General features: G+C 38.3%; 1 protein-coding gene across 1 annotated transcript; it reads right to left on the bottom strand.

The window, feature by feature from the left end:
* Positions 1-5884: 5884 nt before the first annotated feature.
* On the bottom strand, positions 5885-8992 carry LOC141673767 (uncharacterized). Its single transcript, XM_074480508.1, has one exon. It carries the CDS (start codon positions 8990-8992, stop codon positions 5885-5887), a length of 3108 nt encoding a protein of 1035 aa, XP_074336609.1.
* Between the last annotated feature and the right edge of the window lie 6605 nt (positions 8993-15597).

Genomic DNA, 15597 nt, shown 5'->3' with positions numbered 1-15597 from the left:
CCAACACTGGGATTTCTAATACCCATACTGAAAATACTACCATGACTCACAACATGTCATCTGACATTTACACACAGCTTGTCAATTTGCTAAAATCTCATCAGAGTTCAGAATCCAATGTTAGTTCTGCAAATTTTACAGGTAATATCTCTATCTTGCCTTCATTTGCTTATTTTTCTGATTCTCAAAATATGAACTGGATACTGGACAGTAGAGCCAGTGATCACATGTGCTCACAAAAACACCTTTTCACTTCTTTGTCTCTCTTGTCACATACCATTCATAGCACACTTCCAAATGGAGATTTGATCACAATTCAATATTCTGGAACAGTCCCTTTGATACATGATATCATATTAACTGATGTATTATATGTCCCTCATTTCAGGTACAATTTATTATCCATCAGTAAATTGACGACTCATCTAAACTGTACCATTCAATTCACATCTGGTTCTTGTATTTTATAGGGTCATTCTCCGAGGAAGCTATTGGAACTTGGTAATTCCCAGAGAGGCCTCTATTTGTTGACTTCTGATGTTAAACACTGCTCATCTCCTTCTGCTTCTACTTTTGTTTTTTCCGGTCATTTCAGTTATAGTAAAACTAATGATTCTGCCTTAGTCTCACATACTAGGTTGGGGAATTTGCCTCTATCAAAACTCAACTCTTTATGTAATATTGATAAACTAAGTGCTGATGTAATCTCAGTTTGTGATGTTTTTGTAAAAGCACGCCAATGTAGACTACCTTTTCCTAGAAGTACCATTCGCTCTACTGAGAAATTTCAATAAATTCATGTCGATCTATGGGGTCCCTATTCCACTGAAACCTATAATAAACATAGGTATTTTCTTACTGTTGTTGATGATTTCACTCGAACCACTTGGACTCATCTATTGAGTTGTAAAAGCATTTATCAAGTATTTTGGTACAATGGTTCAAAATCAATTTCATTGTAAATTTCAGTCTATACGGACTGATAATGCCTTGGAGTTGGGCCTCCGTAAAGTCACCAGTGAATTTTTTTCTTTCACAAGGCATTTCACATCAGACGTCTTGTTCACACACACCACAACAAAACGGTGTTGTGGAACGTAAACACAAACACTTACTCGAAACTTCACGAGCTCTATTGTTTCAATCTAAACTACCTAAACAATACTTGGGGGATTGTGTTTTAACTGTCACTTACTTGATTAATCGTTTTCCCACAAAGCTTTTGTCAGGCCGTCCACCTTATGAACTCCTGTTTGGAAGAAAGCCTGACTGTTCTAATATCAAGTCTTTTGGTTGCTTGAGTTATGTGTGTACTACCAAGGCCGGTAGAGACAAGTTTTCTCCTCTGGAAAATCCTTGTATATTCTTGGGCTATCCGTATGGTAAAAAGGCACATAAATTTCTTAGTCTTGAGAACAAAACCATTGTCATTTCGAGGGATGTCATTTTTCATAAGAATATATTTCCCTATATTTCTCATTCTTCATCAAACTTTATTTCTTTACCTGTTGTTGATATGGTTTCGGAAACTTTTTCACCTCATTATTCGTCCATTCAAAATTCTTTGAGTTCTTCTCACACTTATAATCCTCACTTTCCTGATTCTCCTGAAATAGAGAACGTTAATATGGAATCTACTGAAAGTTCATTACCACCACCTAGAAAATCGACAAGAAACGTTAAACTAACTAGTTATTTGACTGATTATGTGCATCCTTATGCCAATGTCAATCATACATGTCAAGAAAATGTTTGTTCTTATACCGTGACTTCTCTTTCTGATGATGTTGTTGCTTCACCTGGTACCAGCATTTGCCTATCTACTGCTGTAATATATGTACCATATGTGATACCTCCGTCTGAACCCAGTTCTTACAATGAAGCTATTCAATATCCAGAGTGGCAGAAAGCCATTTCGGCAGAATTCTCAGCCTTGGAAGCTAATCAAACTTGGTTGTTTGTTAAACTACCTGCAGGGAAGAAGCCCATTTCTTGTAAATGGGTGTTTAAAGTAAAACAAAACTCAGATGGCACCATTGAACGTTACAAGGCCAAATTAATTGTGAAAGGTTTTACACAGATTGAAGGTGTGGATTTTACAGAAACATTCTCACCTGTTGTCAAAATGATTACAATAAGAAGTCTAGTGGCTACTGCAGTTAAAAAAGAATGGGATTTATTTCATCTAGATATCAATAACATTTTCTTACATGGTGATTTATTTAAATATGTCTACATGACTGCCCCACCTGGTCTTCATCTTACTGATCTCACTTTGGTCTGCAAACTTGAAAAATCCTTGTACGGGTTGAGACAGGCATCTAGGAATTGGAACACGAAATTAAAGACAACTTTACTGACCAAGGGTTACACAGCATCTGAGAATGACTCTTCTTTGTTCTATAAGAAAAATGGGACCTTGGTAGTTTACTTGGCTGTCTATGTCGACGATATTTTAGTAGTTGAAAATGACTATGAGGAGATATCTGTTATTAAGGCTTACTTAGATGCCGTCTTCAAGATCAAAGATCTCGGTAAACTTCACTATTTTTTAGGACTGGAATTTGTTGAAGTTCCAAATAGAATGGTTATATCTCAAAGAAAGTTCACCATGCATTTGCTCAAAGAGTTTGATTGTACTGATAGTACACCTGTACTCACACCTTTGGAGTTAACCGAAAAATTGTTACCTGATCAAGAAACATTGTTGTCTGATATTTCCCTATATCGAAAATTAGTTGGCAAACTGAATTTTCTAACCAACACTCGTCCTGATCTTTCTTTTTGCGTTCAACATCTTAGTCAATTTATGTCAGCTCCTAGGCAACCTCATTGGGATGCTGTTGTTCGGGTTCTTCGATATCTCAAAAGTGCTCCAAATCAAGGTTTATTGTTTACTAAGGATACTTCTTTCACTTTGGAAGCATATTGTGATGCAAGACTGGGCAGCTTGCTCAAACTCCTGGAAGTCTGTTAGTGGATTTATCATTTTGCTAAGTGGTAGCCTTATTTCATGGAAATCAAAGAAACAACATAATGTTTCTTTGTCCTCTGCAGAAGCAGAATTTAGATCTTTGCGGAGATTGACGTCTGAACTTGCCTGTTACATGAACTTGAAGTGGCTGGTATTACTCCAATATCTGTTAAGTGTGATAACCAGGCAGCTATCTACATAGCCAAAAATCCTGTCTACCATGGACGTACCAAACATATCGAGTTAGACTGTCATTTTGTGCGCACAAAGCTTGCTTCTGGTCTTATTTCCTTCTTATACACCTTCCAAAGATCAGTTTGCTGATATCTGCACTAAACCTTTGTCTGGGTTTTCAACACCATTTATTGGTTGGCAAGTTGGGAGCGTATGTTCCACCCTCCAACTTAGGGGGGTGTTGGAGTAACATAGAGTTGGCATGCATCATACTGACATCATTCATACATCACAACATCTAATTTATTCCAGAAGAAGTTAGTTAGGATTTGTAACAAACTTGCTCTCTGTCTTGTATATATGTAGACAGTCTGGATAGATTACAGACTATGTAGACAGTCTGGATAGATTACAGACTAAGCATTGTAACATTAAAACAAAAACTGTGAATACATTTTTACAATTGGCTCATCATCTTCTACATTGTGTTCTAAGTTTAGAGTTAGTTTTCACAACTTTCACAAAGCCACGGATAGATCAACACCAGTTAATCTTACTACCTCGAGATTGGTTAGTCCTAGTAGCCAGTTCAGATTTGGGGAGTAAAGATTACCATTAGGAATATACGAACGGAGGGAACCATAAGTGATCCTCGACGAAGAGGTTAAGCTTACAGAATTATTTGAAGAGTCAGTAATCTCAGTAGAACAGGACAAGTCAAGCTCTATTAATGAAGTAAGATTAGCAAGCTGATTTGTGATGAAATCATCAAACATAGCATCCTGATGATAATGTTGAAGAATTAAAGTCATTGAAACTGAGGTCAAGGTAGCGAATTTGTTTTAATGTGAACAAATGATGGAGAGATCTTACCTCGAATGGCAGTGGATCTGTAAACAGTGGAAGAAGCTGGAATGAGTTCTGAATTAAGGTTTACGGAAAAACTCTCTGGATTAGGATTCCTTAAGTCAAGTGATACTACATTTCCCGAGCTTGAGCATCCGATCCCTTTCCATATGCAGCAATCATCATCTTGCCATGAGTCTAGTCGATTAGAAGGGTCGATTAGCAATGTCTTCACATCTAACAGAGCACTTCTTTCAGCATCAATGCAACCATTAGCAAAAAACAACAGAGTGAAACCACAAAAATATTGAAGAGCCAATTTCTGATGATCTTTCATCATTCTAGCAAGAGCTGATGCTTCCCAGAGTATTGAATACCGTCACCTTGTAAATAATGTCATCTTTTATTGCAGTTTCTTGATCAAACTAAAAAACAAACAAGGCATAAAGTCAATTTATTAGTAGTTTCGGTGTAACATTGATCAAACTTATGGGTTTTGTAGACTTGGTTTTTTTCAAGGAAAATTGGAGCATTGTCTACAGGTTTACAATATGAATGTGATATATGAGTGTCCGACTTTTGTACGTACATTAGGTGATGGTGAAGTTTTGTGTCCCGCGTTTATTGAACAAGTCTGATATAGGACTTTGAATTCATTCAGACAACAACATACATTAAATAATATCAACTTATACTATATTCAGATTAGTGAATAGCTCCTAAATTGTCATAATTTTTGAAGTTTTTAATTTAAGCATTGAACAAAATTTGTAGAAGTTTAAACAGTATTGATATTTACATGGATTTTGCACCTTTGACAAATTGAATTGTTTGTAAGTTTTATATTCTTTGAGGAAATTAATAAATTGAGAAATATTCTTTGCGGAAAACATACTGATTTCCGGATGTGTGTTCTTGTCAGAGCTAGGTTGAAAAGAACGAGATTTAATGTAACCCCGTAAAAAAAATTCATTCAGTTTCCGATAAATCAACCAATTTATACAAGACTATCTTAGCAACCCTATCGGAGATGCTCTTGAACAGAATGTACAAAATTGCAATTTATCTGGGATTGTACGAGACATGTCACAACGTCTAACAAGAGAATGGTCTCTAACAGCTTGTCAGAAGGATACCCCTTAAGGAAAACAAACTGCCAGCAGGGACTTGAGAACTCAGACTCATATTTCATTCTTGGACAAATTATTATGTTATGAGAAATTGTAATAGCTGCAAATTATTTAGGACCAATGATAACCAATCGACAACCTTATTTACGTAACAAAGATTTGACAAGCTGCATTATCTTAGGCTCTTCAAACATACCATGTGTGAGGCTGTCCAAGTATCCAGATCTCGAGTTTGAGCAAATGCCATATTTCAACAAACTTCTCAACTCTGATTCTGAAGGATTAAGAAGCATGGATCTAAATCTATCTCAGGTTTGCTGCATCTGAACAAACAGGAGCAAAGACAACAAAGCAATGGATAAAATAACTTTCTGCGAAATGCCATTTAAATGTCGCAACAGTAAGCTTGAATTTACATTAGTAGGTCAACTAGAAGTATGAAATATTTTTTATTTTCATTTTTGAATAACAAATGGAAAATGCTGCAACTGTTTTTACCTATGCTGATGATTAATTTGATTTTGATACACATTTTGAACAGCGATGCATGTACTTCGATTTTAATTCTATTTGTTCAGTAAAACCATTGTAAACTTGTATGAATTAGTAACAAATTCTCAAATTGTGCATTACGGCTACTAATTGTTACTAAAAATTAAAAGAATGGTAATTATAACAATGGATTATATAATTTGTAACAACATAACCTAGAATAAAATTTGCAAAACATGTGTCAAAGGCTTGCATGATTGTTCCAATATTACCACGACTCGGATACTCTCTTTCTGTCTCCCTGTAAGTACTCAATGATTCGTAACACGATTCCGTCAGTGATCCTGCAATATATTTCCTTCCATTTCTCTGTCATCATGAACAATACAAGAAAGAATACAGACAAGCCACAACCATATCCCATTGCTATAATGACATACAGTAACAAGTTTTCTTCAGCATCATTGGCTTCACTGTTTGTTTCAATAGCAGGATACTCATTATTGTTGCATGAAATCTTTACATCCGGAGCACCACAGAGAAATTGATTCCCGTAAAAACCAGATCTGTCGAGTGTATCTAAATGTGGCGCCACTGGAACTTTTCCACTCAAGTTATTGTATGATATGTTCAAAACACCAAGAAAATCAAGATTTGACAGTGTCTGTGGCACCTCACCGCTCAGTGTGTTGAAACTAAGATCTAAAGATTCCAGATCACTCATATTCCCTATAGTCCTTGGAATCACGCCTGAGAGGTGATTGTGCGAGAGATTCAGCATAGAAAGACCCTGTAGAAGACCAATCTCTATGGGAATAGATCCTGTCAAAGCATTGAGTGAAATGTCTATCCCACTGTGGTATGAGTACACCAACTCAAGCTGATATGATGATCCTTTTGTTACTATATCTAATTCAACGCCAACAAAAGCAGATGAAATTAGAAATCCTAAAATAGTTCCATCTGTAGGTCGGACAGTTAGCGTCTTCAAATTTTTGAGCGTCTCAGGAATGAGACCAGACAGACTATTATTTGAAAAGCCTATATATTGTAACTTCTCCAACTTCATTATCTCTTGAGGAATTGATCCACTAAACATGTTTGATGCCAGAACAAGTAGACGTAGATTGTAGAGTTCACCAATGAACTCTGGTATTCGTCCTACAAATCTATTGTTTTCCAGGTTTAGACCCTCGAGGGAAAGAAATCTACGGATAACATTTGGAAATGTTCCATTGAAATTATTGCCACTCAGATCTAAATACCTTAGATTTTTTGCACCTTGGAGTTCAAATGGAATATTGCCATCAAGATTGTTTCCTCCAAGGCTGAGAAAACCAAGAGACTTACAATTTCCTAAACTTAGCGGTATCCTCCCTGACAAACTGTTATTAGAGAGATCAAGGACCTCCAGAGCATTCACTTTATTACCAAAGGATGGTGGAATCTGACCAGATAGTTTGTTTCCAGCAAATGATATGTATCTTACACTAGATGCAATTGGCGTTGGAACAAGGCCACTGAAATTGTTACCTGATAAGTTAATGACTTCAACATTCTCAAGTTGGGTAGGAATGGCTCCTTGAAGCTTGTTGTTCACCAAATTTAATGATTTTGGAAATATTGAGGAGTGCAATTGAATATGTGATGGGATAGTACCTTCAAGGCTATTCTCCGAAAGATCCAAGTTAGAAAGTGACGGTAGATTGAATAACCAAGAAGGGATCGATCCTAAAAGACTGTTGTTGAACATATCCAAAAATAAAAGTTCAGTTTGATTACTGATGAAATTTGGGATTCCGCCTCCAATATTACAAGATGCAAGTTCCAGTGCTTGAAGATTAAAGTTGAGTTTAGAGGAATCAATATCTGTCTTCACTGATAGTGTATTAAATCCTAGAGCTATAACTCGTAGATTAGAACTTTGAAACGAAGAGATCAGGACACTTCCAACCAGAAAATTGCGGGTAACAACAAGGATAGATAGGTTTGGAAGGTAGCCAATGCATTCAGGTAATCCTCCAGTCAGCTGGTTGTAGTACAAATTAAGATAGTTGAGAGAGTCCATGCCACAAATTGTTACAGGAATGGATCCACTCAAAAAATTTTGTGATAAAGACAAAAACCAAAGGCTCTTCATATTGGACAACGTTGGTGGAAGATGGCCTCTTATGTTGTTGTCATTAAGCTGTAATATTTCCAAGCTTGAAAGATTTGTAATTGACAAAGGTAGGGATCCTTGGATTGAGCAATTATTAGCAACAAACGAAATCAACGTAGTTGTGTTGGCAAAGGAATCTGGGATAGATCCGCCTACTTGTGCATATTGTATATCCAGCCTCTCCAACCTCGACCAGGGGACAGAAAACATGGAATTAAGATCAATGGTTAAACCATAATTGTATCCCACATACAGTCCTCTCAGCTGAGGAAGGTAAGGGATTGAACCATGCAAATTACAATTTCTTAAATCAAGTTCTGAAAGGGAAGTTATATTTGCTAGCTGGTCTGGTATTTGGGAAGAAAGATTGTTGGAATCCATAATCAAAGAATGCAGGTGAGACAGATTGAGAAGCTGATTGATAGGGATTCTTCCGGACAATTTACAGTTGGACAAGTAAAGTGTACTCAAGTTAGTAAGAGATGATATTGGTTCAGCCCAACTAGTTGATTGAGAAGCTTCGGATAGATCAATACCAGTTAACCTTAGTTCCTTGAGATTGGTGAGTCCTAGTAGCCAGTTAAGATTTGAGGAGTACAGATTTCCATTAGGAATATATGAAAACACGGAACCAGAAACGAGCCTTGACGATGATGTTAAGCTTACAGAAAGGGAGGAAGAGTCGATGATCTCAGTAGAACAGGACAAGTCAAGCTGTGTTAATGAAGTAAGATTAGCAAATTGTGTTGTGATAACATCTTTAAACATAGCATTTGAGAAATTGAGGTAGGTTAGCCTTGTAAGGTTTGACAATCCAGATGGTAATGTGGAAAACTTAAAATCATTATAACTGAGGTCAAGGTAACGAATTTGGTTCAATATGAACAATGATCCAGATATTGTACCTTGAAGGGAAGTCGATTTATTTGGAGTAGAAGAAGCTGGAATAAGTTCTGAATTAAGGTTCACGAAAAAACTCTCTGGATTAGGATTCCTGAGGTCAAGTGATACAACATTTCCCAAGTTTGAACATTTGATTCCTTTCCATCTGCAGCAGTCTTCACCTTTCCATGAGTTTAATCGATTCGAAGGGTCAATAAGCAATGACTTTATATCCAAGAGAGCTCTTCTTTCTGCATCAATGCAACCAGTAGCAAAAAACAACAGAGTGAATCCAGAAAAACAGAGAAGAGCCAATTTGTGTTGATTATCCATAATTCAAGAAAAGCTGCTATATTTCAAAGAACTTTGTTAATGAATCTGTTGTTATTTATTACAGTTTCTTGATCAACAAAATGCAAACAAGTAAACATCAAAAGGTCAGAAGGCATGAAGTCAAGCTATTAGTGCATGATTCACATAGGTGTGACATTGACCAAACGTGTGGGATTTGTACTCTTGCATTCAAATTTTAAAGAATTTATTGCATCATTATCTACATGATTAGCTTGTAAACTTCCAAGTCTTGCAGACATCTTTATTTTGATGATTAGCTCTCCAGAATTCAAATGAATTATGGAAGATGGTCAACATTTATACAATATAAATAGTGGTACAATAGTGTCTGACTTTGCTATCTACACAAGGTAGTGAAGGTTTGTGTGCCAACTCTATTGACCTGTAGCTGTAGGCAGATACATGACTTTGAGTTCATATTTAAACCAACTTATAATTTGGTTGCTGAGTAAGTTTCTATCACAGGCACAAATGAAATAAGTTGACTTTACGCAGACTTGTTGGAATAATCAAGTCCGAGAAAAATATTTACGCGGAAAAGCAACATCGATTTCCAGTCGTGTGTATGTCTTAGCTAGGCTAACAAGAAAAAAAAGTAACAGTAACAACACCAGAAAAATTTGCAGTAACTTCGTTTCTCCTTTCATAATAAAAGGGTAACTAAAAAGACACTATAAACAACCTAGTTCATGCAACATCAAGCGGCCCAGCACTGTAAAAGGAAGACTTACTCGCGTAATGTGCATGAGACGTGGGATGAAGAGTTGCAAATTTACACAAGTTTCGCTATCAGCAATATAGCCCGATTGACTCGGTGGTATAATTTATACGGGTCATGTTCCCTGACAATCATATGTTAGGGAACTGTTAAACAACACACCGGTCATTTGATGGATTTAAAAAAAATCCCCTTTTCGCGTTTTTTTTCCGCGGACTATTGCCTTTTCGCGCTTATTTTACGCGGAACGGGTAATGAAAAAATGCCCGTTTTCGCGCTTATTTTACGCGGAAGGTCTGGAGAGTTGATTAAACACAATTTTCAACCTGGATAACAGTTAGTGTAGGTTTTAAACACTTTTCAACACAATGTAAACATGATTCCGGGGGAGTGGAGACAGATTTGAGAGGAGAAAGTATAAACACGAATCAACAAGCGTAAAAAGTTCGATTTTTTTATCTATTTCTATGTAGTTTGATCGTGTTGGGTCGGGTTATTGGTGTTCAATCGGGTTATTAGGGTTCTTGAACACGATTCGTAATTAATTCGTGTGGGATTATGTTGTTGTTAGTAATCCGTGTATGTAATCATATATAATCGTGTATGTATATGTTGTGATAATCGTGTTGTCTGGACAATTTATAATCCGTGTATAATCGTGTTGTTAGAAATTCAATTGCGTAATTATGTTGTTTAATCTCTCTTGTTTGTGTAATGTAATACAGTTGGCTGCATTATTGTATATGTTGTGATCTTGTGACTGCATTATTTTAAATTGTCAATTGTTCTGCGATTAATAAAATTGATTGATTACTCGTACACTGCAGATGAATTTGGCAGTGTATATGTGGCTAATGCATTGAACTTCTATTTGGTGTAGTTTATACAACTACATGATGTAAGCTAATGTTGATTGATAGAATATAATGAATATTATATGGATTTAGTTTGTGATTTTCGTGTCCTTTTTGTGAATGATTATGTAGTTGTATATATAATTGAATGATTGCGTGAATATCATAGTTGTGAATGATTGCTGAGAACCATGAAGTTTTTTTTATGATGTAGTTCGTTGTATATGTAATGGGATGAGTGTGTTATTCTTTCGGGAGATGAACGTTGTTTCTGAAAGTGGTTAAATTGTTGAATAGAATATTCAAAGTATTGCTTATATGATTGAGAATTGATGTGTATTATTGTCGTTGGGATAGCTTATACATACAAATTTGTTGATTATATGGTTTACGTTTAGTTTATTGAATTGTTTTTATGTTTATTATTTCAGGATGGATAACATATTGCCGGGTCCAATTAGACATGACATTATCTTTGATAACGAGTATCATGTGAGTTCGAATGTTTGGGAGGGACATGAGCGGGGTCCTTTGGAGTGTTATTGTGGGAACAGGAACATGCGTAGGTGGGTTTTGTCTGATGCACAGAAGGACTTGTTGCATAGCATTGGTTTTGGTGTGTTTGCAAATTCGGGTATGGTTTTACAGAATGATGTGAGGCTTGTCACGACACTTGTGGATAGGTGACGTCCCGAGACCAACACCTTCTTCATGAGACAGGGGGAAATGATAGTGACTCTGGAGGATGTTGGCTATATCTGGGGTTTACCGGTTGCTGGTCATCCGTTAGTTGGAGACGGTCTGGATAGTGGCTTGGGGTATTTTGCGAGACATTGGTTTGAGCCGTTGGATGAGGTGGAGGTGATGGCGGCATGGGCCAGAGCCGGCATAAAGTACACGTGGTTGTATCAGAGATATGGGAGGGCTGATCCGGGTCCTGATCCGAGGAGGATTACTATCCATACACAGACATATTTGCCCATGGTTGTTGGTTCAGTTCTGTTTCTTACCAGTAGTAGGAATATGGTGCACCCGAAGTACATTGGACACCTCTGTTTTCTTACGGGTGTATACAGATGGTCCTGGGGTTCTGCGATCTGTCATATCTATATAGGAGGCTCGAGCATGCGACACAGAAAGGGGAGAAGAGGATTTCCTGTTGTACGTGGTTGTTGCGGTTGTGGGCATATGAGCGGTTCTTGATTGGGAGACCTTTTCCTGATCCTATCAGGGATTCATATGCAGTAGCTGAGTTCTGGGCTAGGCCGGTTGATGAGGTGGTAGCTGGGGAGGAGGAGGAGGAGACGGGGGAGGAGCCTAAGGGGAAGAAGGAGAAGAAGGGGAAGGAGGTTAAAAGGAAGCATGGGAAGGAGGTTAGGGGGAAGAAGGTGATGGAGGTCAAGGAGGTTAGGGGTAAGGGTAGGGGAAAGAGAGGGAAGGGTAAGGTGCATGATATGTTATTCCTGATGATCCTATGGATGAGAATGTTCCTGGGACTGGGATTGTTGTTAAGAGGAAACGGGCTATAGGTAGGCGTGACAGTAGATTGGCGCCTCTTCATAGTTTGCCACATTATAGAGGCGAGTTTGTTGGAGTTGCAACTGATATTGTGGCGTGGACGCCATATGCCCACTTTCACGAGGTGGATGAGGATTCAGATGGGGATCATGACATATCGGCTGAGGATTGGGAGGCTCATTACTTTGGTCTTGCCAGGATTCCAGTGTTATGCTATGATGTTGTAGAGTATCAGCATTCTGATAGGGTGATGAGACAGATCGGGTTCAGATAGGGTATCCCACGGTCACCTGTTAACATGACAGAGTATAGGAAGCCTATGATTCCGTTTAATCCCTATGACTGGCGGGGTATATGGTTGTTGAGTGTACCCATTTTAGTCAGCACCCGGAGGTTGTAGTGGTTCATCAGCCAGACTCAGTGGATTACACAGGCTACATGCAGTGGTACTCAGGCATTACATGGATGCGCGTTGGGGAGCCACAACCATTTCCAGAGCCACAGTACAACACCCGTGAGTTGTTTAACAACTCCCAGGCATTTGACCTTGTAAGTTTGTTATAATTGTTCCCCCCATATTTTTTAGAATTGTTTCCTCCGTTGCACTATAGTAGCATCTGATTATATGCCCCAAATGTATTTTGCAAATATAGAAGGGGTTGGCTTATCTGCAAGTTATGGATAACAGCATTCCCCTTATTATGAGCAAGAGTTTGGGAGGATTGCCCCTATGTTTGTTGAGCTGTCCTGTCGATTCATGCAGGATGTTAGAGGTTCGGCATATAAGGCTCCAGTGTTCCAGCATGTTTAGCTATCTCCCGAGGCGATGAGGCCTACAGTTGGAGGGATTCGAGAGCCCGATGTCATTGACATGACACAACCGTCTCAACAGGTGTCACAGGCCCCTACACAGGCATCTGTATTTGCATCAGGGTCGTCTTCGAGGGCTGAGAAGATGGATATCCGCCGTCCTGTGGAAGAGAAATGGAAGATAAATAAGAGACTGAAGTGGGAGAGGATGAAGGCTATTAGGAGGGATTTGAGATGGGGAGGTTTGCCCGGGATTGGTCCTATTAAACATGATCTTATGTGGACCTTGGACACACATGTTATGCAGAGTTTGTAACCCAAAGGATGGCTAGATGATAGGATCATATATGCTTACATGGTATAATCTTTGACCTTCTTTCATTTATGTTATTCGTTTTATTTCACTTTAAATATTTATATTTTACAATTATTGTGTGATAACCTGTTTCTTGTAGTGGTTGTTGCGTGATCGTGAGAAAGCCATAGCTGCCGCGGGGGTGTATCCGAGGATGCCTTCATACTACTTCATGGATCCACTTTTTATGGAGTTGGTGAAGAAATTGGACTACTCACATCCTTTTTCTGCGAAGACCGTGTATTTCTTTCTTACTTGGGCGAGTTGTGGGGTAGGTCCACCAATTAACCAGGTGGACTACATATTTGTTCCCGCGAATGTGAATCAGGATCATTGGATTCTTATGATATTTTCTGTGAAGGAATGGGGCGTGATGGTACTTGATCCTATGAACTACAACGCTAAATATCCCGAAGAAGAAGAGTGTGTGGTAATAGTTCCTCGACGACATCTTATATTGTAGTTTCGAATTTTTTCCTTGTTACATTCATGAACTAATGGTTTTTGTTATGTGTTAGGTTGGAGTTGTTGGAGGTATGCTTCATTATGTTGGCAAGAATAGAAATGTCCCAGAGGAAGAGCCTTTAGTTCATGTTTGGGATGCAATGCCTAAACAAGATAACTATTCAGATTGCGGTGTATACGGGTGCAACTATATGGACTACACCTTGCAGGGATATGACCTCGCTAAAGGACGTGGAGATCTCTCATTATAGGATTGCGAAGGAGCTTCAAAGAGGGATGGCTAAACCCATACCAACACATCGCATGAGGCAAATGATGGAGAAGGTAGCCGGAAAGAGTAGTAGTTAGGTCATTCGTCTAGTTGTGTAGTTTAGTTGAACTTGTGAGTTAATCTTATGCTTGTGTAGTCTAGTTGAACTTGTTTCGTTACATTCGAACATCATCGCGTACCCTTTATTTGGTTTAGTTACAAGTAATACTTGTTTCGTTTATATCGGTCGTTTATCGACCGTGTCCCTTTCCCGTCCCATTTTTAGATTTTTTTTATTGATTTGTATATATAATGGCCCCCATGCACTTGTGTGCAAATTTTAAAAGGTTTGGAGAACCTTCAAAATTTTAGGTTTTGTAAATTTTTTGGAATTTTTTTTTACATTTTACAGGTTGTTCTTGTTTGACTGTGCACATACTGTTGATTTTGGTTGGTATCCTGTAGAACAGGTAGGATTGTGCCTTTACAAATGGCACATTTCAAAAAACCTTTATGTCCTTTTCGCGGAAGAAAAGCGCGGAGAGTTTATACCTTCCGCGGTTATTTTCCGCGGAAAGGTAAAAACGATTTTGAAAATTTTAACCCCTTTTTTGTTTAAAATCTGTAAAATAATGATGTATTTTAACTTTATGAACTGCATTATTAAATAAAATTTTGATTAGAACGTCGTTTCTTATGACTTCCAAAATTTAAGCATTAGTTTACTATAATGACTAGCATATGGTCATGTTGCCAACTTTGCATGTAAATTCCCATGCATGACAAGCATAAATATTAGAAAAGTTGTGTTTCGACATAATAAGTTTTCAAGTAATGGATCAATGACAAATTATAAATTACATAATCGTCGCAATTCAAATCCAAATAAGTGCATAACTTGTCTAGTTTGACAAAATTACATCAAAATACAACAAAATACTAAAAACAAAGGGAATTCTCGTACGAGCTACCTTAACTAACTAAATATCTCTAAAAAGTTAGAGAATCCGCCCGATAATCAATGCGTTGACCCCCGGGGGGTTGGCCCTTACAATGCATGTAACCCAATAGAGCACAACAACACACCCTTCGCGGAGCACACCTTCAGTTACTTCAACATGGGTCTCGTGATCATTTCATATGGTAACAAGAATGGTGCTTGACCCGTCGTAGAGAGTGAATTTGCACCATGGTGCACGCCTCCAAGCCCATGCGGTGGTATCATCACCACGTAGGTGGGACACCCAACCCTTGACGTGATCAATGCATACTTGGTCCTGGGTGGCACCCTCACAAGGCTTCAACTTACGTATGTCCTTGATCCTATCACATTTTATAATTTTACCGCCATCCCATTCAGATCGTCTCCATGGGCCATCGGGGGACTCCTTACCCAAGTTCAAATAGGGGAGAAAGTACGGCGGCACATTGCTCCACACTCTTACAAACTTGCAAGGAAGGGTTAACCAATGGCATATTTCGGCCCAAACCCTTGAACGGTATGCCTCTTCTTCGGGAGGGTACAACTTCGGGTCTTCTTCCTCCACTAGGGGAGGTCTTTCGTTAAACCATGCTAGTTCCTCACTCCATTCACAAGCAATTTCATCCAACTCG

This window comes from Apium graveolens, chromosome 7 (assembly GCF_009905375.1).
Source record: "Apium graveolens cultivar Ventura chromosome 7, ASM990537v1, whole genome shotgun sequence".
Taxonomy (NCBI): Eukaryota; Viridiplantae; Streptophyta; class Magnoliopsida; order Apiales; family Apiaceae; genus Apium; species Apium graveolens.
The sequence above is the reverse complement of the archived record's forward strand: the minus strand, read 5'-3'. Positions and strand labels throughout refer to the sequence as shown.